Source organism: Hippoglossus hippoglossus, chromosome 17, assembly GCF_009819705.1.
Source record: "Hippoglossus hippoglossus isolate fHipHip1 chromosome 17, fHipHip1.pri, whole genome shotgun sequence".
Classification (NCBI taxonomy): Eukaryota; Metazoa; Chordata; class Actinopteri; order Pleuronectiformes; family Pleuronectidae; genus Hippoglossus; species Hippoglossus hippoglossus.
The window spans coordinates 763,430-790,852 of NC_047167.1; the positions used below are offsets into that span (position 1 = coordinate 763,430).

The 27,423-nt window shown below is 42.2% G+C and overlaps 1 protein-coding gene across 1 annotated transcript; it reads right to left on the minus strand.

The window, feature by feature from the left end:
• Positions 1–1,034: 1,034 nt before the first annotated feature.
• Positions 1,035–25,991, minus strand: xkr4 (XK related 4). Its single transcript, XM_034612709.1, has 4 exons — positions 24,345–25,991; positions 8,838–9,037; positions 6,150–6,504; positions 1,035–2,588 (listed from the first exon to the last, which is right to left on the minus strand). The coding sequence occupies exons 1-4, from the start codon at positions 25,043–25,045 to the stop codon at positions 1,988–1,990; spliced, it is 1,857 nt and encodes a 618-aa protein (XP_034468600.1). The 5' UTR covers positions 25,046–25,991; the 3' UTR covers positions 1,035–1,987.
• Between the last annotated feature and the right edge of the window lie 1,432 nt (positions 25,992–27,423).

Sequence of the window (27,423 nt, forward strand, 5' to 3'; positions counted from 1 at the left end):
CAACTCCCTGATCCTTGCTTGAATGCCACCAGTCATTCAGAAATGTTCCAATATTTTCTGAACCATGAAAATGTATCTTTGAAAACTAATGGTGAGGGCCCAGTCTTTAGTCCCACACAATCACCAAGGAAATACTTACATTTTCAGCACCACCACTGGTGGTCAGTACTTCCATACCATGGGTGTTCTGATGGAGCCCAGACAGGTCGGTCACTAAGGTGTTCATTAACTTTGTGAACATTATGGGAAGAATGTTGAAAACACAAACAAACTGAGAGTGACAGCTGATTGGGACAAGTTGATTAATATTCCTATTGTGATCCCACTCATTAAGAGTATTTTATAAATACTTGCCCTCATCTCTCTTTCCACTATTGGTATCCAAATTTAGTGTATTAATCTCATGGCTCCTATAATGAATTAGCTGGAAAGGCTCTTTGTGAGAAAAAGAAGAAAAGTGACAAAAAACCTAACTAAGATGTCAGAAAGAGGTGTGCTGTGTCATTTACATATCTTCTGGCCACCAGTTACAGCACTGACTATGAAACTGTCTAGAGTTCTTCCCTCACCCTTCCAGGACCATAACATATCGTATGACGGTCCTGAGTTAAGCTTTCATGGCACCACGTTACTAGCATTTGTCACTCTAGCCAGTGGACACTACTAGCACCTTGCTGTATGACGTTCTGTGGCTTGGTGTGTATGTTCAAATCTGAATCAACTGAGGAAAAAACAGGAGCCACTTCCCCAGAAGGTGACGTGTTAATCAAAGGAACAAAAACAACCCTCACAGACCACATGTCAGGGTGTACCTTCACTGATCAACCACGGGTCCCCCTGATCTGCTGCTCTTTCAACACCACACGCATTCAAATACAGAATCACATTGGCTTCAGTACCATTTACACCATCTCTATAAATGTTGCATGTTGTATCACTGCTGTACATCCTGGTGGTTGATTTAGTTTGGCTGAGATGGCTGCTTGTGTGTGTTCTCTTTTCTCCTCCATCGTTGACTCATTTCCAGTTCATCATCATTGCTCCCTGGCACTTTGCTCATTTCTTCTGCGGTACATCTGCATTCTCCACAGACAAGTAAAAATCAGTTTCATTGTACAGCCAGGGTTATGTGGCTCCACTTATACAGTAGCTGAGTTGAGCTGCCAGGAAGATTTTTTTCTTGGCATTGTGTGAGAAAACCCACGAGCCTGTGTCTGTCCAACTTTCACATATTCTTTCTCACTCCCTGTCCTTCTGACCGACCAGTTCTGGTGGATTTTATCCAGACAGACCACAACGACTGAGTATAAGTGCTACTTTGACCACTGTCTTCAAGCTGTTCACTTTCCATCTGACCTGCTTCCAGTGTAGATCAAACCTATCCAAGAGGAATGAAATATCAAGGCCAGAGGGACACATTTTGGAATACCCAGCCAGCTCTAAGATGTTCCACATCCTCAGAAGCTGAAGGACATTTCCAAGGAATCTTTTTGGCACTAAGACAGGAGTAGTAAGCAGAACTGTGTAGATACTGATGGAAATACCTACGCAGATGCAGCCGCTATGGGAGCACACAATCACAACTTCCAAACAGAAGGACACCAACACGTTAAGACAGATATGACAGTTTTCTACTGATGATGAATGAGGGACTGTTTCCTTTCCTCATTGCATTAGACACATTGATGTGTAATTCAGATGCCATTAACAGGAATATGTGATGACTTCAAGCCCATGTGGATGGCCATGAACACACGTTTATTTTATCCCTAACTTTTCCAAACTTAACCAAACAGTGCATTTGCGTCTTGTAGGTTTTTCACAAAGTGAAATACTCCAGGGTGGGTGCTGACGCCGAAGAATGGGGAAATCGGTGATGAAAAGTGACATTGTTGGTAGTAACAAATTTTTATTGCCACAGTTTCTGCTGCTGTAAATGTGATATATGATGCTGCACCCCTGTATGGGTTCTCAGAGCAGGATTCAGCTATAAAGTGGTCTCGTATTCCAACCTCTCCTGCACCAGAGCATCATCTTTGTACTGCAGCCGTGGAGGAGTCAGGGAGCAGTCTATGGCCAGGATTGCCTTTCGTATACTGCGGTCAAGGACATGACGCTCCCAGGCTGGGTAATGGTTTCTACAAAGGTCGATCTTAATGACGGTCTCGTCAAGGCGTGGAGCACGTGATGATGGAGTGGATGGCACTGTGGGTCGGACCTGAAACACTGGCATGCAGCCATCCCGCTCAGAATACTTCCCCATGTCACGCTCCAAAGTTGTGGCGACACCTCTGTTGGAGCGCAATGAGTTGGTGGCACCTTCTGATGGTAGTGTGGAGAATTGAGCAGTGGGGTCCAGGTCAAGGCCCTGGCCACTTGGCGAACGTCCAAAACGTGGCCCATTGGGATGGAAAAAGGCATAGTACATGAGCATAAAAACCACTCCAGTGAGGAAACTGCTGAAGATGACGCATAATGCTGGCACTGCAAAGGCGTCAGTGGTGTGAGGAGACCGGTACAGATACCACAGTGCACTGAGAGCAGCATTCTCCACCAAGATCACCAGGTAATAGATGAAAAGTCGACACCTGCACAAAGACAAGATAAAAAGAAATTCAATCAAACTGTTGTACAGGTAAGTGTGTGGTTGGAGAAACATTTGTTTTATTTTGACATTTGGCCGTTAAGATGGCCATGAGTCAGACACCTCAAAACCTGCCAGCCAAATTCCTATTAGTAGGGGATGATTGTTCATGTCCTTGGTGATCTCCTGATTTGTCTATTGGTGTCTGTATCAAAATATTTAAAATATACCATCCAAGAGTCAAAATATGTACCCTTTCCATTTTGGACGGTCCATGAGCTTTCCCTCAGTGCTAACACAACGTGAAAGTGAAAAAGTATGGTGATGACCCCAGAGGTTTGACCAATGGGTACATTGACAACACATTTATTAAAAAATGTCTGCTCCCACAGGAACACATCCACAACCTGTTATTCACTCACTCTGAAGTCAAGAGGTCCATCAGCAGGTCTGTTTTTGTGTTGTGGGCTATGATGAACACTTCTTCTTCTGGTGGTGGCTGCATATAAGGGTTTAAAGCTCATCTTTTATACCAATAGATAAAATGATGGTGTAACATAAAAGGTGTCAGTCAAAGTATTGATCCAGTCCAGTATCATTGGGAATTGCATCCCGTACTTTGCAATCTTAAAAGTCTTACCCTAATTCAAAGCTATAATATTTAACCCTTTTTTAGCACATTTTCACAACCCCAAATAAATTATACGATTGCACCATGTTTTCTTAACAACAAGTATTCAACAGCTTGTCCCACTGCCTCCAAACAGCAACAAATCAGTTGATGGATCTTTAAAGGGTCTCGTTCTTTACTGCATCCTGTTTGTTGCAATACCCCAGTAACAGTGTATTGCATTGATATTAACTTTTAAAAGTGTGATAGACGTGATGATGTTTTAAACTGCTGTGAAAGCATATCTGAGGAACTGATTTATCGAATTGAGGAAGTTCAACTATTTCACTGTAGCATCTTTTAAATGTTCACAAGTCTTAATGGTTAAAAAAAAAACATTGAATATTTAAAAGAAAATGCTTACATTTAAAATAAAATAAAAGTTTAAAGTTTTATTTTTTCTTCATTTTGTTAACTCATTTTCATTAAACAGTTTGAACCAATTTTCTAACACATCACACACATCTTAATAATTGAACAGCTTTAATACATGCTTTTCTCTTTCTTTCTTTTCCTCTTATATCCCACCCCCAAGACTCTTCTTCAGTGAGAGAGAATTGAGCACAAGCTTGTCCTGTCAGGACTTTATATCTGGGCTGGAATGGTGTATTGTTGTAACATTATTATTTTTAACAAACACCACAGTCTTGTAACTTATGAGACATTGTAGTTTTGAACTTCCTGTAAAAAAAATTACATATAAGAATCTGCTTGATTAAAAACTATGTTTTCTCAGTGTACTTTTTAGGTAGAAATAAAATTGTGTATTTTGGTAGGCAATAGACAGTGAGCAACAACAATGAACTTTCTAGAATAGCTTGGTACTCAAACTAGGTGAAGGTGTCAAAACTGTGAATGCATTTAAAAATATCTGAAAATATAGCCTTTATAGGTCCTATAGTCCTCCACCTCGTTTCCTCGCAAAAGGTGAATGACAACATTTTTTTGTAATTTGTTTTCAACCATGTTTCAGTGAGTAAAATACAATCTAGCTTGTGATCACTGATAAGATCATTTATAACAACGGTCTTATTAATTAGTTTAATAAAGGCATAGATATGTACTGTAGAATCTTCTTATGTATGATCTTTTTAGTTGAGAAGTGGTTTTTCAGAGGTAATGGGATGAGATTAGAGCTTCACTCTTTTAAGAGTTTTGATTTTCTATTTGAAGGACTGTTTCAAAATTAAATACAGTGAGATTAATAGTTTCAGTTTTGCAGGCTTTTAGAAAAGGAGACAGTGACAGTATTGATACAAAGAGAGGACAGTGTGGGGGGACAATAGGGAGATTCTGGGGTGTGTGTGGCATGTAAACAGTCAGTCATGTGGAAAGGACTGCACAGCTCAAATGTGAGCCTGCACACCGACTGGAGCAAGGCTGAAGGCTGAGGAGTCTGCTGGAGCTACCAGAACCACCGCACACTGTGGGAATGAGGCCAGAGATAGAAACAGTGGATGGATGGGGGGCTGCATCTATCGAGGTCTCTGCGCCATTAAATGGGCAGGTGAGACCTTCAGAGTGATGCTTCATCAAGGCCTCTTTATATAGCCTGTGGCGAGAAGTGGAGACCACTGCAATTGGGAGCGTTTCATAAGTGGAGGATACTCCTGCACATCTAGCGGAAGGTCCAGAGGTGGCAGAAGGGGAGACGGGGGCCTTGCTTGCAGGCTACAGTCCGGTTGACATATGGCAAAACCCACTGGAGCCTCTTCTTTACCTCCATCAATGGCTGACCTAGCATTCCTTGCAAAATTGTAAGGAGTTGAAATGACCAGTGCTTTGGGCTTGGCTCAAGGCAAGATCCACACACTGTAGATCCACACTCAGCCATCACACTAGAAGATAGTCTGTAAAAATGCTAAATGCTCAAGGTTTTATATTTTCAGTAAAAAAAAAATCCCATAAAAGCGAAAAAGTAGCTTTGCGAAAAGTATAAGACAGTAAACTTGTAGCAAAACAGTTGAATAAGCTGCATCCAGCTGAATAGACGAATAGAAATTGCGTAATATATTAAAGGGATAGTGCACCCAGAAATGAAAATTTGGGAGTTTCAGGGGTAAACAGTGTAGCAGCCAAATCCAATACAATTGAAGACATTAGTGACTTTCAAACGAATGTCCGCCAGCCGAAATTCGACTCAAAACGAGGTCATATCCACTGTGTTTTAAGGCTAAAAGTCCACCAGAAGTGGCTAAGGTAGCAGACTTAGCATTTCCGACGGTCCCTGAATGCACCTTGTCGGAAGATATCAGTGGACATGTTGAACATGTTGTAAATGACCTTGTTTCGAGTCGAATATGAATGTCGGTGCTTGCGGACACTTGGATGACACCACACAAGCATTATGGAGGCATGTTGTGTTTTTTCTGTTGTTTTATTATGTCTGAATAAGAAGTTTACCCCTGAGACTCCAGAAGTGTTTTGCGGACTCAAACACTTCACCCACTCCTCCATCGGCATAGTGGTGAGTAGATAATGAGTGAATTTTCATTTTTGGATGAACTATTCCTTTAAGATCCAGAAGTAAGACAAGTTAAAAGCAAATAGGATCCAAAGATTTTTAAGCAATAGGATTGTGTCTTAAAAACTGTATAAAAATTTAAATTTATGACAGTTCTTTTGCAAAGGTTACATAGTATCAACATAAGAGTAATTCAATTTTACTAATTTTATTAATACCTGTGTACATACTGTTTTTATTGTGTCTAATTTAAACCGTAGCTCCTTATAGATCTTATGTGTCAAAGTGCCATACTTGAATTTCATCTTAGCAGCTGTCCTTGATAAATTACAGAGTAGTAAAGACCGTTAATGAAATCAAAGAATATAGTTTTGAAAATGAAGGCACTAAAACAGATTTTTCTTCAGGACTAAATCACATTGAATGCTTACCTTGTCCTTCCCTCCTTAACGTTAAACCAAGAGAAGATGTAGATTATGCCCACCACCATGTCAAACACAATCTCCTCCCACTTGCTGATGCAGAAGTCCGTCTCACAGTGGACAATCCAGAAGGTCATGATGCACCAGTGCAGGACAATAAAGATGCCAAAGTAGAGTTGAAACACAGATGCAAACAGGGCAAAGGTGATGACCCTGGCTGCAATGGTGAAAAAGTGCCAGCAGAACTGGATGATGACAGCCAGGTAGCTGATTGGCTTCTTGTCATCGCGAGAATCTCGCAGAGCCTTCTGGTAGGAGGCAAGGGCCCAAGCCAGTGAGACAAGGGAGGCTGCTGCTGTCATACCTGAAATAGACAGACACACAGACACACAACTTAGAGACAATGCAGAGACACTATGGGCCTGATCTACTGAAGGTTTGTGCGTGTAAAAACTTGTGCAGACATGATTTCACCAGCTAAAAAACATGCAAGCTGATCTACTAACGGTGTGCACTGAGGATTGCGTGCAGAATAACATGCGCTGTTCATTTAGTACGTTTGCCTTAATGAATATGTATTAACGGGCGTTTCTACCAGAAAGCGCAAAATATTGTGAGGAGTAGATGCAAATACTTTAAAAAGCCTGAAAATAATTGCCGTGATTGTGACTATGTATATATTTAATACGTTTGGAAGGTAGGTGCTAATCGACACAGCGTTACACACAGATGGCTGCAGTTATTGTGGTGAGGAGGAGATGGCATGAAGACGGAGAGAACAGTTTTTTCAGAAAGTAAACTGCACCTCCTGCTCTATATTGTTCAGAGGCATCTTTTCCACCGACTCCCACCTGTTTTATTTGCCGAGGTTTAATTATGAGCTATTTTTTCTTTTGTTCTTCTTCTTACGTCCTGCCATCTTCTCTTATTTTAATCGGCTGTTCTTTTTGTTTTACCCACAGCATTTGCTTTCTCGCAGAAACTCTCCCATGTCGCGTTTCTCTGAGTTATATTAATATTTCTTTGCTGTCGCTCAACAACATTTGTTTGCCTCTTGCACTAACACCTCCATTTCCATGGCATTAGATTTCGCTTTGCACTTGCAGTCACTCTGCTCTCCGTAATGCTCCATGGCTGAAACCAGTAATGCACGCAAAACGCCCACCAACCAAACGTGCAATCTGTTATAATGCACACGCAATTCAGCACTTTATTTGGGATCTTAGTAGATCAGGCCCTAGGTACTTATATGCAGGACTCAGTCAGATGAGAAGATGAACATCTCTGTGTGTGTATTACACAGACTGGTAAAGAATGTGATAAACCTAGCTTATCACAAACACTGGAGCCAGAGGCAATATGTTGGGCAAGAACATTGTTGAACAGTTGGGAAACGGGATGTGAATTTAGCTTCTCTAAATAGGGAGCCTTTCACCTCAGTGAGCTGTCGAATCGTAGATTAAAAGTCTTTAACAGGCCCCAAACTCACTACAGCAGAACAGGGCCCCGATATTTTCATCTAAGCCTGATTTTTTTCTTAAATGTAGAGAGATGTTGACCCATTTCAGAGGACTATTTCAGTGTCTCTTATCAGAGTTGGAGAAGTGTGACGTGTTCTTAACATGCTTGCATACATCACCACTGAAAGCTGAACATTCAATTTGATCTCGAAAGCTGGAAAATACCTCTGATCACAGACATTTGCAGTTGGGGTCAGATGTTTCAATTCAACTCAAAGTAGGAATCACTGTTTTTATTAATTTAGAATGTGCCATTTATATTTACATAGAGATTTTACATGATCAAGTTTCCATAGTAGCTCAGAATGGACAAATCAAACACTAAAGATGACCTTTCATGATTTTATGTTACTTCTTCTACATGCTTGAAATGGCAGGTTGAGTAGAGTGTGAGGGGGATTTAGTTGGTTGCAACCTAACTTTACCACGAGATTCCACTTAATCCTACACATTGTTCCTGTGTAGTTTCACTGATTTGGTGATATTTTTGCAACCTACACAGAAATCTGCAAATAGTTACAGTTAGGGTTTGGAGTAATTACTTTGGCATGTTCAATTATACCTGTTCTCTCTCTCACTGTTGGCTGTTATTTCAATGAATCGCTGCATCCTCCTCCTCCCCAAACACATCAAATCTCCATATCATCAGCTCATTCAGATCCTCAGCATCTCTTCATCCCATCATAACCACCTAGTAACTGGGATGTTTCCTATATTATGCACAGCCTCAGCTCCCTTCAATCATGATGAAATCACAAGTGGTTTAAGTGCCAAATAGACTCATTTATATCACATCACGTTCTGCTCTTGTTGTACACAGCAATAAAGTTTGGTTCACTTTTTCAAGTGAAGTCTCTCCTGGAGGTCATGGACCAATATAAAAAGTCAAAATACACATCAAATAAATGTTTCAAAAAGATGCTTTCATCCTTTTAGGTTTTTTATATCATACTGATAAATATTCAAGTGTCCAATTTTTCGATACCTTTGAGTGGTATAAAGGTGTAATGCTTTAAAAAAGGGACGAAATGTCATGATTGACAGCTGAGAATGCATGTATTGGCATGACCTTGAGTTCACGGCTCCACTCACAATCACTAATGCACAGACTAAAAGTGCAAGATGGTGGTACCCATATCGAGGATATTTTGGTGTGTGTGTGTGTGTTATGAATTACCTTGCACAGCCTGGAGCTTGTGTGTCTGTATGATAATGCACAGCTGCAGCACCAATTGTGGAGCACTCTCCAGGAAGGTGGCCAGTAGGTGCAGCATGCTCACATCTGCAAACTCGTAGACCATCCTCCAATAGTAACGCCAGCGCTCTGTCTCCGCACTCTGACGACTTCGAACGCCCAGGTAGATGGTGTGAAGATACCTGAAGTGGTGACAAAGTACCATGTTTCAACCAGAACTGAAAAAGCATTGCCTTTCACTCACACACACACACACACACACACACACACACACACACACACACACACACACACACACACACACACACACACACACACACACACACACACACACACACACACACACACACACACACACACACACACACACACACACACTTGTACTTCTATCTTAGTGAGGACACTTATAGGCATTATGCATTTGGCAGCCCCTTACATAATGCTTAAACCTAACCCTTAACCTAAATCTAACCTAAACCTAATTCTGACCCTAACCCTAAAACCAAGTCTTAACCCTCAAACTAAGCTTTGAAAAAGTGAGGACCGGCCAAAATGTCCTCACTTTCCAAAAATGTCCTCACTTTGTAGGGTCTATGCTCAAAATGGTCCATGCTGGGTACAAGGAACATACTGAACATCAACATACTGCAGCAGCTAGCAGCCTACAGACCACACTCCACACTTACAAGAGAGGACCAGTACATTATTTTACTAACATACTCTCGCACCTCTTAAAGACTTACACCATTGCTTCCATAGCTCACTGTTGATAAAACATATACTATGCGATTTCCTGCCACTAAATGGTATATAGCACTTTTCTAGTCTATATAACCACATAAAGTGCTTTACAGTACAGCTTTTGCCATTCACCCTTACTCACACACAGTCATACCGAGCATCTATGTGCAGCACTTTCTCTATGAGAAGGGACAATTCTGGGGTTCAGTATCTGGCCCAAGGACACTTTGGCATGCAGAATGGGGCAGACTGGGATCAAACTTCCAGCCTTCTGGTTAGAGGAGGACCTCTCTACTGCCTCAGCCAGAGTTTTGGGAAGGAGTGTGGGATCATGTTGTAGTTGCCATCATTCAGCCTGTCCTGGTTAGGATTTTGTCAGTGTTCAAGAGCTAAATCATTATCAAAGGTCTCCTCCTCTCCAAAAAAACCTGCTAATTATAAAAACACAGAGGACAGTCCCAAAAATACAACTTCATAGTCGAAGTCAGTGTTTGGCCCAGCGCTGTTTGGTGGGCACAGGCTGTCTCTGAGAGGCTGTGAGCTAAGATGGCGCCAACATTTGCTAAGCTTGGTTTCTGATAACGCAAGATTCAGATGTCTGACAACTAAAATCTTTCAACTGGTTGGTTAAAAACCACCAAAATAGTTGACTATAAAAATGTGTCTTAAAAGTGGATAAAAACTCAATTTGACTACTCTGATAGACAAACACAATACATGATATGATATGAGGGGATATGATGCCTTTGACAGGTGATTATATAAAACACACCATTACCTTGATTATAATTGCAGGTTTGTCCTGGTTTGAAAATTGTTCAAACCAGTTGTTCCCAACCCTCCCAAGTTTAAAAAAAATCATTTAACACCAAGTGAGATCAGTAGTGTGTCCCCTAAGGATGTCCCAGTGTACTGACATATCCTCAAGTACACGCTGAAACTAACATTAACCACCACATCTAAAGACACGGAGAACATTTTCAAACTGAGTTCACACAAAATCAGGATATTCATCAAACTTGGTCAATGCATACACATCTCTCAAACCCTGACATGCAGATGTAGAATAGCTCAAAATCGTTTCATGCCTACAAAACTTCAAAAGTAGGACATGTACCTATCAAGGGCAAGACAATATTATCTTTTTTTGCAGAGACACAAAAGTAGAATCTCTGCTATAAGTTCTATACAACAGTTTAAACATTCAGTTTCATCAGAAAAGGCTGGATTGCAACATGGACATTGCCTGAGCAGCACACACACCCAGCTCCTGGCAATCAAGCTCCAACTGCACCTTTACAGACCTCAGGCAAGAGCTCATTTAATTAAGTGAATTCAGTTTTACTTTTCTGTGGCCTACATTTTATTTGCACGTCTCATATGTCTCCCACATTCATTTCCATTCTCTTTCCTCTCCATCTGTGAAAGATCACCAACACATGGTAGTCATTTAGCAGCATTCTAATGGACCATGAAATGAAGTTCATTTTGAAAATTAAATCTGGGCTAAAGGCATTAAAGCTGGAGCCTTTTCGTGGACATATTGACCAGACATATCTCTCCCTGTGTGTGTGTGTGTGTGTGTGTGTGTGTGTGTGTGTGTGTGTGTGTGTGTGTGTGTGTGTGTGTGTGTGTGTGTGTTGGCGAAGGTCTTTCTAAGTCTACCATCTAAGACTTGTTCACGCTCACACCCACAGAAAAGTAAAGTCAGGTCTTTCAGTGCCAACATTCAGTCTTATGTCTCAGATTTAGGCCCATTGTAATGTTGGTGATAATGACAGAACATGTCACCCATTGCAGCGGTGTGGCTAATATATATATACGTATATATATAAACTTATATGTGTGTACATGAATGAAAACATCATAATGTCTAACTAGCGTTATGAATCAGTGAAATGTAAATAAAATCTGTATATTAAAATGTTGACATATTAGCTGTATCAATATCTGTGTGTAGTCAACAACTGACTGTGAAATCAAAGAAAGTATAATGCACTCATTTTTAAACAATATGTACTGAGGGATTATAAATAAGTACTCCTATAAAAAACAAATGCTTTTTTCAAATGCCAAGTAAAACACATCTTAACAACTTACCCGCTTTAACAGCTGTGTTCTTTTCCTTTATTTTCCTCTTATATCCCAACCCCAATTTTCTTGTTGGGTGAGAGAAGTAAACATTTCCCTGCCCGGATTTTAAATCTTGGCTTAAATGGTGAGTGTTGTTTCACACACCTTTCATCTCTACCTGCCTAGTTTGCCTAGTTCACACAACATGATTTTAAGCCCGATTTTCCAGTTGCTGACAAGTTTTGGAAGTCGCAGACAAAAGCCCCAGATCGGAGGCAAATCAGCATTCAATTAGTAGTAGTTACTATATGTGAACTCTTCAAAGACTCGACTAGAGGGGGTCTTTCACGTGTCAAGACTTCAAGTGGATTTCTAGCTGGCTAGAAATCAAGATGAGTCTGCAATAAGTACAACCAATCAGAATGCAGACTGGGATGAGAGTGATGAAAAGTAGTGGTGAGGTGCCTCCTAATTTGTTTACACTGCACATGTTTGTACTTGGTAAATAGACAAGCAATAACCATGCTTGTGAGGGACATGATAACACATATTCAGTGTAGCTTACATGACGGTATTGGGCTCAGGTTGGGTTTGGATAGAAAAAACTGAATGCCTATTGTGTTCCGAAAAAAAAATTCAGTCTTTGACATCCACTGAACTGTTTCACTTCTCCTCCAGCTTGACACAGAAGAGCAGGAGGATCACTTCGACTGTTCTGTGTTTTTGTGATCAGACATAGTTTGACCAGGCATACTAGTCAGGGGTTTCTCCAGGTGAAATACTGTTGGTAGTATGACCTCAAACCCTCAAGACTCCTGATCACATGACCCAGTCATGTCATGCGAGCTGGGCTTTACACCAACTCCGGTTAAAACGGGTCCCCTCTCTCTCTCTCTCTCTCTCTCTCTCTCTCTCTCTCTCTCTCTCTCTCTCTCTCTCTCTCTCTCTCTCTCTCTCTCTCTCTCTCTCTCTCTCTCTCTCTCTCTCTCTCTCTCTCTCTCTCTCTCTCTCTCTCTCTCTCTCTCTCTCTCTCTCTCTCTCTCTCTCTCTCTCTCTCTCTCTCTCTCTGGTGCTAAAAAGAATGAGGAAGAATTAAACTTGGTCTTCAGGTTTAAAATTGAGGAATTTAATTAAACGGTGCATGTAACATCAGGTAAAATGAAGTGTTTTGGCTGTGGAAAAGAGGGCCATCTGATTCGCTTGTGCCCAGAAAGAGCCGGTGAGAGCCGGTCGGCTGCCCCTGGAGTGGGCCCCCCCGCCTGCCTCGGCCGGTGGTGGTTCCGCTGCTTCCGCACCGGGGCCCCCGCCTGCCTCGGATGGTGCTGAGGCAGGCGGACAACCATCAGTGAGGACAACCATCAGGAAAACAAGGTCAGAGATAGTCACACAGCCACTAGAGTGGCGGAGTCAGTGCTCACTGATGAAGAACATTTTATGATTGAGGAAGATTTTTTCAAACTGTCAACCAAAAGAAAAAGCCCAGAAATCAAATCAAACAGTGAACAAGCAAAAAAAGTATCAAAGATAAACCCACCGTGTTCTTCCTCTCAGTCAGAGGACAGTTTGATAAACACACAGGAGAACCTGCAGGTGGATGAAGAGTCTTTACTCCTTCACCAGAATCCGGACTTTTCTACACAACACTAAGGGCACAAGACTGGTTAGAGTAGAAGACTTTTTCCCCGATTTAAAACTGTTCCTCAACTCAGTCAGAGTTTTCATGAGAAACACTGAAGGTACCGACCAACCAACCTTCACTGATCAGTTTTCCGCCTCAGGAAACTAATGTCTAAAGTCCGAGCCCAAATGGCCATTTGATGGTTAAAACCCTGTCTGTTCTCCTCTGACTGTGTGATCCATCTACGTTTGGTTTAAATTCAGCCTCATCCTCAAACATGTGTGACATAAAGCTGGGCTCTTTAAATATAAATGGTGCCAGAGGAGATGTCAAGAGAGCTGCTCTGTTCAGCCTGTGTAGGGTCAGGAAGCTAAATGTTGTCTTTCTCCAGGAAACACACAGCACAGCTGAGAGCGAAGCTGCCTGGAGGAAGGAGTGGGATGGGGAGGTGTTCTTCAGCCATAAGACCAGTAACAGTGGTGGAGTGGCCATTTTATTTTCCAGAGACTTTCTTCCTGTTTCCTCTGCTACAGAGGAAATTGTAGAAGGTCGCTTGTTAAAAATACAAGCTGTGTTTGAAAATGTAAAAATGACCTTCATTAATGTTTATGCTCCGACTGTAGGCACAGAAAGAGTAACTCTGCTAAACACTTTAAACTCTGTTGTTAACTCGTGTAGTGGTGAAGGGCACATGTTCCTGGGTGGTGACTTTAACTGCACAGCTAATGCAACTCTGGACAGAAACCATGCAGAACCTCATGGAGCCTCCAGGAGGTGTCTTGTCAAACTGATTGAACAAAATGATCTATGTGACACCTGGATGCTCCTTCATCACACTCATTCACTTGTTCAGGTTTCAGTTTCTATTAAAAATATAAAATGCAGCAGTAGTTACTGGCATTTCAATGTAGCCCTGCTTTCAGATAATGTTTTCAAAAATGCTTTCAGTTTGTTTTGGAACAACTATTCAAAAACTAAATCTGACTACACCTCATTACAACAGTGGTGGGACATAGGAAAGGGTCAAATTAAGCATCTGTGCCTACAGTACACTCTCAATGTCACAAGGGACATGACCAGGTCTATGAAAGCTCTTGAGAGAGAAAGTCGATCTGCAAGATCTAGCAGAATCCACCGGAGACGGAGAACACATTAAAGTTCTCAAAAACAAAAGGTCAGCTCTGTCAGACCTGTTGGGTTTTTCTGCTCAAGGTGTTCTGGTTCGCTCCCGGTTCCAGCATGTTGCCAAGATGGATGCTCCCTCTCACTTCTTCTTTGGCCTTGAACGTAAGAATGGACAAAAAAGACTCAGGAACTCCCTGCGGTCCAACACAGGGCAGCTGCTGCAGGAGTCTGCAGAGATTCGCAGATATGCTGTCAGTTTCTATGAGGAACTTTTCAAGATGGAGTTCCAAGAGAGACCAGAGGTGGCACAGACATTCTTTGAGGGTCTACCCAAGGTTCCTGCAGAGGTCAGTGCAGAGCTACACACACAGCTCTCTGCTGAAGAACTACATGCTGCATTGCAGAAGATAAAGAACGGCAAGGCTCCGGGCATCGACGGACTTCCTGCGGATTTTTACAAAGTTTTCTGGCCTGTGATTGGAAGAGATCTGCTGTTGGTCCTCAGAGACAGTTTTAACAAAGGACAGCTACCTTTGAGCTGCAGGAGAGCGGTCCTCACCCTTCTCCCCAAAAAAGGAGATCTTCAGGAGATAAAGAACTGGCGACCAGTAGCTCTGCTCTGCACTGACTATAAACTTTTGTCCAAAGTGTTGGCCACGAGGCTGAGAAAAGTGATGGAGCATGTCATTCATGTAGACCAGACCTATTGTGTGCCCAGCAGGCTGATATCTGATAACATTACTCTGATTCGTGATATTTTGGACCTCTCTGGTTCATTGGGCTGTGAACTTGGTCTTATTTCTATAGATCAAGAAAAGGCTTTTGACCGGGTTGAACACAGATACTTGTGGCAGACGCTGCAGGTGTTTGGGTTCAGCCCTGGTCTCATAGCCATGATCCGGACATTGTACAGTGACATTGAGAGTGTTTTAAAGATTAATGGTGGTTTAAGCTCTCCTCTTAAAGTTCAGAGGGGAATCAGACAGGGCTGCTCCCTATCTGGCATGCTGTACTCTCTAGCCATAGAGCCGCTCCTGCACAGACTGAGGGTACAGCTGTCAGGTGTAAATCTCCCAGGGTGTCCACAAGCTTTGAAAGTATCTGCTTATGCTGACGATGTCATGGTCCTTGTTAAAAAACAAAATGACATCGATATACTAGTTGAAACTGTTGAACAGTTCGGCAAAATATCATCTGCAAAAATTAACTGGGAAAAAAGTGAAGCTTTAGCAGTGGGAACTGAGCTGAGCAGATAACTTGTGTTACCGGGGGGGTTGACCTGGAATAAAGAAGGTCTGCGATATCTGGGCATTTATCTTGGGGATGCAACCTTCATGAGCAAAAATAGGGACAATGTTTTAGAGAAGGTAGAAGGACGTCTTACAAAATGGAAGTGGCTTCGCCCACACATGTCTTTTAAAGGCCGCACCCTTATCATTAACAACCCGGCTTTTTTTTTTGCAATCTAATGGGCTCTTTCTTATATAAGACCATTATACTTTTATGTAAGTGTCTTCTTATCAGTCGGAAAGTGGGACTTTACCTATAACATGGATTGAATTGTGCCTTATTCATATGTTGCTTTAGGAAAATGCACCAAATAAAGTTAAATGTAAAAAAAAATGAAATGTAAAGTTATTCACAGAGAACGGCTGCCTATCGAGGGTTAGTAAGAGCACTCAGACATATAGGGACGGCTGTTGATCAGGTGGCCCACCAATCAGAAGGTAGTAGTCCGATCCCTGTCTCTAAAAATGGAACCCTGTATTGGCCCTGATGGCTGGTTGATGTGTGACAAATATAAGTGCTCCATCAAAGTGCTGTATGAATGTGTGTGTGTGTGAATGGATGAATGTGACTCGTGATGGCACTATATGAATACAATATATTTCCATTTAAATTAGAAAAAGGAAGATGTTCAAGGTGGAAAAAAAACCCAATGAGGCTAACTAAAAAAAAATTATATTTCTGATATTTTACAAAACACATCAACTGATTGTTGCTCCAATCAACCTAGAAACATTCATTTACACTGCTGCCTTATATTAAAGCTAGAAGCATGGTGCATATGTGAATGGTTCTGCTATTTGTCTCTTTGAACCAACAAAATAATTTATTGTTTGCTTGTTTATTTCGTGGGGCAGCTGTGGCTCAGGGGGTAGAGCGGTCGTCCTCTAACCAGAAGGTTGGCGGTTCGATTATTCCGCGAGATACTGAAGCCCAAATTTCCCCTGCTCATAGAAAGAAGTGCACTGTATGAATTTGTTAGTAAATGTGTGAATGGCAAACTGTACTGTAAATCACTTTGAGTGGTCATCAAGACTAGAAAAGCTCTATATAAATACAGACCATTATTATTCTTATTACTTTATTACAAGATATGATTCATTTTACATAAAAATAATATTTAATATTACTGATTAACAGAATCCAGTTGTGTATGGAGCAGACAGGGGGGCTGACTGCTCAACCTTCACATCTCTGTGAGGAGAAGCTGCATGTCCAATAACAGCACATTCAAATGCTGCACATCAACTAATGAAAAGTATGATGAGCAAGTAAAGATAATTCAATAATGTAACATTAATGTGCTGATTGTCACATATTTTAATTATGTGGTTCGACTGATCAATTGCCCAGTGCTGTTTATCTTTAAGCTAAAATCAACCGCTACAATACTGAGAGGTCGATTTTTGGGATGTTTTATCAATAAATCACTAAGACTTTTGATAAATGGTCATTTGTAAAGTTAAAATAGAAACATTATCTGTTCTGCCGGTATTTCATGTTTTTTCTCCAATATGAGGTTCCAACCTTGAACCCTCTTACTGTGTGGGTGACAGTGCTTACCACTGCATCACATTTAATATATTACATAAGAAAGTCAAATGTGCATTGGTTATCCAATATGAATTAGGACTTGAACCATCAATAAAGATGGAGAAAGACAGTAGTAGGAATTACGTGTAGAAGAAAGAATACATTATATTATTAATAAGTATATTATTAATTTCCGTACTGAAGTCATGAAGATAAATAAATAAAAATTTAAAGATACAATATCAATCTCTTTAATAACTTCAAGTATAACTGAGTTGATGTGATTTTCAAGTTCAATATCCAAAACCTAATAAATACAACAAAATCAGTATGCAACTGTGCTGCAGTAAGAGCCAGTTGTGATCATTGTGTTGTTAAAACACAACTTTCAGTGACACTGCTCTCCATTTGAACTTTTAGGTATTATAATATTATATTCACTGTATAGACCACCTTCATCTCTCAGACATTCATTTTTCAAATTGTAAAAAAGAAATGTGTTTGTTTCTAGGTTAGGATCAATAAATCTAGAGAAACTATCTGCTTTGCTATAAGAAAATATCTTGGGCAGATCACCTTCAAAGCCATTTATTAGATCCATATTTTTGTTTTCTTAATTATGATTTCAAACTATTTGTATTTTTAGGAATTGCATGATATTTAATACTTCACTTTTCAATATCACATAGGGTTAAAATCTTTTTTCTTTAATTCATTTTATAAATCTGTAAAGTTTTAAGCCTGATTCCAGAATGATGCTATCATATTAACTGTTTGTTTCTTTGACAGAAAGACCTTTCATCTTTGTCTCCAGTTCAAGATATTTTCACTCAAATTAAAGAAATTTGACAAGAGAAAAATGTCCGACGTGGCAATGATCCCAAACAGTGAGAAAAGCAAACGAGAGGTTTTAAAGTATATGACCTGTGTGTCCCTGACTTCCTGCCAACAGAAAAGCTTTGGAGTATTGTAAAGCAGGAGGTAGATCAACAAACCCCTTCACCAAAGAGCAGCTGAGAAGAAGCAGATTTATCCAGGATCCATAACAAATATGGATAATAAATATGGAGGTTGACTTTATATACAAATAAAATAATGGAATCTCACTAATGACGCGTGCACTACGTTATATTCTTGTTGCTACTTTTATATGAACCTTTCATTATAGTATAACTAGTCAAACATATCTGTTTTCAAATGGATTAGCCTATTTCCTCTTTGGTTAAAAATAACATTTTAGTAATGATGAGCAGAGGTGAACACAAAGGTTATGTGTTTTGTACTATAACTGGTAATCACACAATTTTCAAGCAAATATGCAAATATTGTCTCATTCAAATGCCCGACCAGGGGGGAGAATACTCTGGACCACTGCTACAGTACCATCAGCAGGGCTTATCATGCAGTTTCCCGCGCTGCTCTGCGTCTATCCGACCACGCTCTTATTCATCTGATCCCGGCCTACAGACAGAAACTCAAACTTTCTAAACCTGCTGTGCTGAGATCTAAGAACTGGAGCAGCAGAGAAGCTGTGGAGGAGCTGCGTGATTGCCTGGACAACACAGACTGGGACATTTTTAGAACTTCTTCCAACAGCCTGGACGAATTTACAGATGCTGTGACGTCATACATCAGCTTCTGTGAGGACAGATGTATTCCAACACGCACCAGGGTGAGTTACAACAACGACAAGCCCTGGTTCACAGCAAAACTCAAACAGCTTCGTTTGGAGAAAGAGGTGGCCTTCAAGACTGGGGACAAGGATAGGTTCAGACTGGCTAAATACTCGTTTGGCAAGGAGATTAAGGAGGCCAAACGACAGTATTCAAAGAAGCTGGAACAACAATTTGCAGCCAACGACTCCTCGTCAGTCTGGAAAGGCCTTCGGGTGATCACCGGCTGCACAACCAAATCCCCCCACTCTGTGGAAGACCTTCAACTTGCAAACGACCTGAATGACTTCTACTGCAGATTCGACAGACAATGGACCAGTTCTAACCCTACCCCACATTCCGAACCCCCCCCACAGCTATCACACCTCTTCTTCCCAGCCTGGACAAAGACACTACCCCCCCCCCCACAAAATGGTCCCAGACTGCCCCCTCCCCCCATCACACCTCTCTCCATTCAGGAGAGAGATGTCAACAAACTACTGAAGAGACTGAACCCCCGCAGCTGGACCAGACGCTGTCTCCCCCTCCACACTAAGGTACTGTGCGGACCAGCTGTCTCCAGTGTTCACGGACATCTTCAACACCTCACTGGCTGAATGCATGGTACCTGCCTGCCTCAAAACATCCACCATCATCCCCGTTCCCAAAAAGCAGAGGATCACAGACCTTAATGACTACAGACCAGTCGCCCTGACCTCTGTAGTAATGAAGACCTTTGAGCGCCTCGTGCTGACCCACCTCAAGGCCATAACCAACCACCTCCTCGACCCACTGCAGTTTGCCTACAGAGCCAACAGGTCTGTAGACGACGCAGTCAACATGGGACTCCACTTCATCCTCCAGCACCTTGACTCCCCCGGCACTGTTAAGACTAAAATCTATGTTTTCCTTTTACTATTTGTTAAGACTAAAATCTATGTTTTCCTTTTACTATTTGTTAAGACTAAAATCTATGTATTCCTCTGAATATTTGTTAAGACTAAAATCTATGTATTCCTTTGAATATTTGTTAAGACTAAAATCTATGTTTTCCTTTTACTATTGGTTAAGACTAAAATCTATGTTTTTCTGAATATGTGTCTGTGAAGATGGCAATGAAACTGAACTCTAAACAAGTGCAGTATGTTAGACAGGGGTGGGGGCAGGGGCAGTTTGGGCTGAATCTGAATAGGTGGGAAAATGTGTGGCCTTCACATAGTGACTGATAGTAGCCGTTGCTGGCTGGTTTTAATCTTGAAGTTGATTGTTGTGTGTGTGTGTGTGTCACATCGCAGTTCAGTCTTGCACCTGTCTGATAATGCCTGTCTGAGAAGACTGTACATCTGTGGCAGACAATACACTGTACTTTAACTTGTTCTAATACCTAACTTACAATATTACAGCATAAACTCCATTAGCTTTATTCCAAAAATCACACATAGATGAATGCACTGTTTTCTTAAAAAATACTGACATACCCTTAGAAAGAATTCAAGCAGCGGCCACTAGGGTCTGAAGGACAGATAGGAACATGTGCATGCCATACTGAAAGCTCACAAGCTGTCAGCCGATTCAAGGCTTGTTTTAAAACACCAAACCAAACACTGTCAGAATGTGAAGATTGGTCCCAGCGACTGTCAAAGGAGGGACGAAACTGGAGCGGCTTCTCATCATTGGCGAATTCCAGTGCCTTGAGGCTGGGACCAGCCTGTGCACTAGCCACGTGACTCCCCCTCCTGCTGAAGTTCTACCTATTATTATAAATATTGCACCCACCATCCGCTCGGGGCGACTCTTGACTTCCCTGGCGGTATTAGGCGGCTTGCGGGTTGTACGTTGAGTGCCCATAGCTATGTAGTAGCTGTTCATTGCTTCTAAATAAATACTTTTTTGAACCAGACCGACTCTACCATCTCTACCTAAGGAAAAAAGAACATGACAGCACCTACGCCAGGATCCTGTTTGTGGACTTCAGCTCCGCATTCAACACTATCGCCCCAGCTCTTCTCCGAGACAAGTTGACACAGCTGAGCGTGCCTGAGCCCACCTGCAGGTGGATCACTGACTTCCTGACAGACAGGAAGCAGCGCGTGAGGCTGGGCAAGCTTGTCTCTGAGCCCCGGACCATCAGCACTGGAGCCCCACAAGGTTGTGTGCTCTCCCCTCTACTCTTCTCCCTCTACACCAACAACTGCATCTCCAGCCACCCCTCTGTCAAACTCCTGAAGTTTGCAGACGACACAACCCTAATTGGATTAATCTCTAATGGGGACGAGGCCGCCTACAGAGAGGAAGTTGACCGCCTGGCTTCCTGGTGCAGCCAGAACTTCCTGGAGCTGAACGCTTCGAAAACTGTAGAGATGGTAGCAGTCTTCAGGAGGAGCCCAGCCCAAACCCTCCCCCTCACCATGTGCGACTCCCCAGTTAAAACAGTGGAGTCTTTCAGATTCCTGGGGACTATAATTGCACAGGACCTGAGGTGGGCTGAGAACATCACCACCATCACCAAGAAGGCCCAGCAGAGGATGTTCTTCCTGCGGCAACTGAAGAAATTCAACATGCCGCAGAAAGTGATGGTCGAGTTCTACACGGCCATCATTGAGTCCATCCTCACCTCATCAATTACCGTCTGGTTCGCTGCCTCCACTGCCAAGGACAAGGGCAGACTGCAGCGGATCATTCGGTCAGCTGAGAAGGTCATCGGCTGTGACCTGCCGGCTCTCCTACACCTGTTCCACTCCAGGACCAGTAAGAGAGCAGGCAAGATCATTGCTGATCCTTCCCATCCCGGCCACCACCTATTCCAGAGACTCCCATCTGGAAAAAGGTTCCGGGCCATCAAGACCAAAACCTTGCGCCACCTGAACAGTTTTTTCCCCATGGCAGTGGGGCTCACAAACAAGCCCCCTGCATCACACTGACTCTGCCCCCCCCCCCCCCGCACATAATTTATAACTTATATATTATTGGCACTATCCCGGAACCAATCACTGCACCTTAGCACCTTCATTCTGTATATATTGTTGTTTTATGTCCGATTGTTGTTTTTATGTCCAAATGCACCAACCACACCAAGGCAATTTCCTGTATGTGTAAATATACTTGGCAATAAAAAGAATTCTGATTCTGATTCTGTCAGAGTCTGAATTTGCTGTTTTTCTCTGATAGAAATTTTTTTTTTTGCATTAAACATTTCTATATATTTCGTGTTCAACCACAAAAAAATCAACAAAAGTGCTGTTCACTTAATGAACATGTGTTTGAATGGCAAAAACTGTGCTGTAAAGGCCTCAGGTGATGAAACATGAATTAGAAATAAAAAATAACACATGGTCAATAGATAATTCAGTCTCTTCTCTCAAACTCTACAATGACAGTTTTTATAAAGTCATCTAAATTGAATAAGTCAGCAAAGATATTTTACCACAAAGTATTTAACTCAAACCATCAAAATTGGCTTAGACTCATTGAAGTCCCACACCAACCACAGCCCCTCTTCCACATGAGCACCATGAGATCCTTGCAGGAGCAACTGGTCATCACTGAACATAGAGAGACCTGTCCCTTCAATTCTGATTCCACAAGGTTCTGCAATTGGGCTGCGACCCAGTCCAGTTAATTGTAATTACCTCATCAATTCATCTGATGGTTATTCTTTTTCAATGAAACATTGAATAGTCCAAATCCCACACATATTCAATGATATCAAAGACAGGAAAGCAGCAAATCCTCACACTGTAGGAGCTACCACTAGTTTGAAATGACCTAAATGATTAGTCAATTATCAAAAAATATTGGTGAATAATTTTCTACACTATTCAGTTATTTTTATGAAACAATAATGTAGGTTTGTACCATCGACAATCTTGCCCCTAAGGAACAATTTGGGATGAATGTCACAAACAATACATTGCGATCTATTTAAAAATGAACAGTAATCTACTCTTACAAAGATGAACCTCATGTGTTCTGGTCTCACATTTCTGCCCCATGTTAGGGTCTTCTCATCATGCATCATCTCAGATCAGGACAGGTCAGGCAGAGAGTGATATTTTGTCCAGGGATAAAGCTCAATTGAGGATCCTTAGATTATTTGCTCTGGGTTCGGGGCGGCAGGGAGTTTAGCAATCACTGTTGTGGAGCTGTGTCCTGCAGAATGATAATTAGTGACCACTGGCTCCTTAATATAGTATTGTATCAGTCATGATATATATGATATAATATACATATAGTGCATATATTCATACAAATATTCAGTACACACTGATCAGACTTATCACTATACAGTGTCTTTTTTCACTGACAATACAGATTACATCCTTAATGTTAAAATGAAATCCACATTTTCTATTTAAATCATTATCTTAGTTGTGGATTTTTTCTGATCTTCTAAGTTCGATTGTCCAACAGCTTATAGGCCAATGTAGAATTCATTAAAGTAGCTGGGTAAATCGGCTGATGAAGATCATGTGATATGATCAAAAGGTCCAGCTTAGCAACTAAAGGACCTAGCAATGAGATTGTTTTCTCAAAAGTTAATAGTTTCTAATATGAGTCACCATCAACCTTGCTCAAATGCTTTTCATTGGAACACCTCTGCACCAACATTTCGGCGACTCAGAACAATGTGGGGAGAAATAATCACGAAACCAGGAGGCTCTTAGGATTGGCGTCCCCTTTCTTCTCCACTACTTTTAAAAAGGAAGCATTATTGCAGCTGTTACCATTACTCGATAGTCTGAAGAGTACAATCTTATATAGAAAATATATGAGCATCTTGTGAAATATGATGCATTTCATAGATTAAATCACCCATCCCTAGATTAAATTAGCTTCACCTCTCACAGCTACAGCAGAAAATGCTGCCTACATATTAAAGATAGATTTAACAATGCAGTAATATTGTGTGCAGTCATCAGTCATGTTTACTTTTGTGCTTTTAACACATTCATCCTATTTTTGTATGTTTACTAAAGTAAAGAAACAGAGGATATCTTCGACCACTGCTGAGTGTGTGCAACTCAGGGTAGGTCAACAATAGTATGACTGCAGGCTTCAACTTTGACTCTTGGCAAGTGGTTGTTAAACTGCCCTCATGGGCTTCTTATCTCAGTTACTGCTGATTCCAATCCATGACTTCATCCAGGTGAGGTGAACAGTGATACTTCACAACAGATTTTGGTTGTGTTCTTTCACACCAGAATAGAAGTGACTCGAAAGCCCCTCACAGGAGCATATGTATGGGCCCTGTGCGTTAATGGGGAACACGCTAAAGATGGCAGCTGGGAGCCATGCTGTAGGACTTGGCATCATTCAGAGGCCATGCTGGTACCAACAGCTGTCAGAGCAGTCCTCTGCACATCCATTCATTTACTTATTACACTTACACACCCGCACACACACAAACACACACACGCACACACACAATCATCGTTACCCCTATCGAGGCCTCCATCCTACCTCCATATCTGGCCCAGCTGGAGGATGTGGATGAGAGACTGGCCGAACCAGACGCAGAAGGAGTAGTATGCCGACCGTTTCCTGCTCCTGCTCCTGCTGCCCACCGCCGTGCTCGCGGTGCTGTTGGTCGTGGTGTTCTTGCTGACGGTCGACGCCTGTCTCTGCGGCGTGGCCGGGTGGTGTGGAGCAGTTATGTCGCCGTGTGAGGCCGAGCCACTCAGCAGCTTGTTCCCGTCCATGAGGGAGCAATCGCCGGCGGATTCTGCCCCGTCCTCGGTGCTGAAATCGTGGACAAACCATCTGAAGCTGAAGAGCTGCACCGAGAAAGAGCCCAGCACAACGAAGAAGAGCGTCAGGCCGAACCACCAGTACTCGCGGCGGAGGTAGTAGTCGACCGACAGCCACACGTCAGTGCCCACATCGGCCAGATACACAGCCACTGCGGCTACGATCCACAAGCAATCCCACACCGTGTATTTCTGCTGTTCCTTGCCCAGGCGAGGGAACGTCGAGTTGGTGCCTCCGCCACCGCAGCACCGCGACTCCCCGTTGGCGAATTCCCCGTCCCCGGTGCCCGCAGAGTCGGGCTGGCCTCCCGGGTGGAGTCCCTGCACCGAGCCGGAGTGCTCCGAATTCTGCAGGGGGGTGAAGGCCACGTCACTCTTCTTCATCTTCAGGACCCCGTCCGATTTAGCCGCCATTATTGGAAGCTTATACTATTACTGTATTATTTTGACTCTGTTCCTTCCCTCTTGTACCCGCTGCCCCTGCCTCTCTCCGTCGACACCCTTCTGCGCGCCTCTCCTCCTCCTCTCTGGGCAGGACTAGCTCCTCTACACTGCCGACTGCTCATAATACAACATACAGACAAAAAGGAAGACCATATCATATCACGTCTTCATTGGACTTCTTCGGCTGATGATCCACTCACATGCAGCTAACGCTTTGTTTCCTCCGGTCAATCTAATAAGCTTCTGCTTCTGCGGTCTGTCGCCACTTGCCCTCGAAGAGTCCTGATGCTGAGGCTGATGCTGGGATTCGAGGTGGAAACAGGAGCGAAGGAAAAGGTGGAAGGCTGCAGCCATCTGCCTCTTCTATGGCACAGACTGAAAACTATGACATCATCCTCCCATCTCTATCTGCCTGCCTCTCTCCCTCTCTCTGCCTGTTTGCATTGTGTTAGACACCTCCTCTAACAATCTTCTAACGAAGACAAAATTCTGCTCTCAGTGTGCATGTTAATATCCAGCTTCCCATTTGAATCAAATAGATGAGATGAAGTGAAGCAGCGTTAAGTCCTAAGGCGCCACACTTTTCAGCACCATGGACAGATCCTGTTGTTGCCACTTCGTTCATTCCTCACAGTTATCTAGTGTTGAAACACTATGAGCAACGGCCACATTATCTCATACATATGTGACCACATAGTTGGAAGAACACATTTTCTAAATTAACATTGTATATTGCATTAAAAAAGAAAAACAACGCACCAAGACCTAAAGTACACAAAAGTTTGTGTACATAGCTGATCTGGAACAGGACAATAACAAACAGAGGATTGACTCGTCCTTAATGTTATGTTTTATTCTCTCCTCTCCACATTACTAAAAGTATACTCAGCTTTTAGTCCCTTGTCTAGAAATACAGTGAATCTGACGATAGAGAATTTTTTTAGTATGTCAGAGTTACTGATGAAAAATAATTCAACATTTGACACAAAAAAGTCTCACTCTAATGCAAAAGACAAGCACATATAGTTGGTTTCATAAAAAAAAAAACAGGTCAGTTTTGTTCTATTCACTGTCAACCTTATCTTCTTGTTGCTCTGTAAAGAACTTCTTTTGACCAGCAAATGCTGTGATTAGGGGATTCATTCTAAAAGAAAAGGGAAAAAAAACAACCAGAAGGTCGGCAGTTCAAACCCGAGTCTTCCCCATCTTCATGCCGAAGTGTCCTTGGACAAGATGCTGAACTGCCCCTCATAAAGCAAAAAAGTGCTGCTAATAGATGCTCTGTATGAATGTGTGTGTGAATGTAAAACTGTACTGTAAAGAGCTTTGAGTGGTCATCAAGACTAGAAAAGGGCTATATAAATACAGACCATTTACCATTTTGAAAAATAATCAGAAACTCACACATCACAGGGTTCAAGTGCAAGGACATCAGTTACATGAGAAATGAAGGCTCTGCACACTGAGGTCAAATGGTTTAAAGTATTTAAAGCTTCTAATAGGAACTTTTAATGGTGTTGGCGCCTCTGTGGACAAAAGCGGTAGTGTTTCCACTGTCACATGTAAAAACCTTGGTCCAGACAGCATGTGCCTTTTTTTTTTGTTCAAAGATCAAAAATATTCATATACAAATAAAGATACATAAAATATCAACCGATTTGTCAGTAAAGTCAATCTTCAAACAATATTAGAACTTATTTAAAATAACCATTGAGTATGAAAGAAGGGAACACATAATCATCACAGTATAACACCAAGTCAGTTAAACTTCAGTTATATCAATCTGTCCATTCAGGAAGCCAAAGTGATTGTGAATCTATTTCACCTGCTTTGGTGCAAATGAAAGTGTCATGTGGTGGCTACAGACAGTTGCTCTCTCCTCATCCTTCCTGACTGATGCTTCACTGGTTTTGTGTTCTGCTAGTGTCCTTGTCACTACTGACAGCATGAGGCGGTACCTGCAGCCCAATCAGGTTGCACAGGTAGTCCAGCTTCTCCAGGATGACACATCTTGTGGTCACAAGAAGGTTTGCTGTATCTCCCAGCACAGTCTCAAGAGCATGGAGGAGATCCCAGGAGGCCGGCAGTTGCATGAGTGGCACTAGACAGGGCCGTAGACAGGCATCAACCCAGCAGCAGGACCAGTATCTGCTCCTTTGTGGTAGGAGGAACAGGAGGAGCACTGCCAGAGCCTGACAAAATGACCTCCAGCAGTTTACTGGTGTGCATGTTTGTGACCAAACTGTCAGAAACAGACTCCATGAGGGTGGCAAGAGGCCTGACGTCCTCTAGTGAGACCTGTGCTTGGCCGATGAGATGGAGCCCTGCTGCACTAGATGATAATGTAA

What these genes read in the sequence shown, in the direction of transcription:
- xkr4 (XM_034612709.1), bottom strand. Translation starts at nt 25,045, where the DNA reads ATGGCGGCTAAATCGGACGGGGTCCTGAAGATGAAGAAGAGTGACGTG. An exon ending in CAGCTGGGCCAGATATGGAG is followed by an intron (nt 9,038 to 24,344) that starts GTAGGATGGAGG and finishes TCACCACTTCAG; the next exon opens with GTATCTTCACACCATCTACC. An exon ending in CAAGCTCCAGGCTGTGCAAG is followed by an intron (nt 6,505 to 8,837) that starts GTAATTCATAAC and finishes TGTCTATTTCAG; the next exon opens with GTATGACAGCAGCAGCCTCC.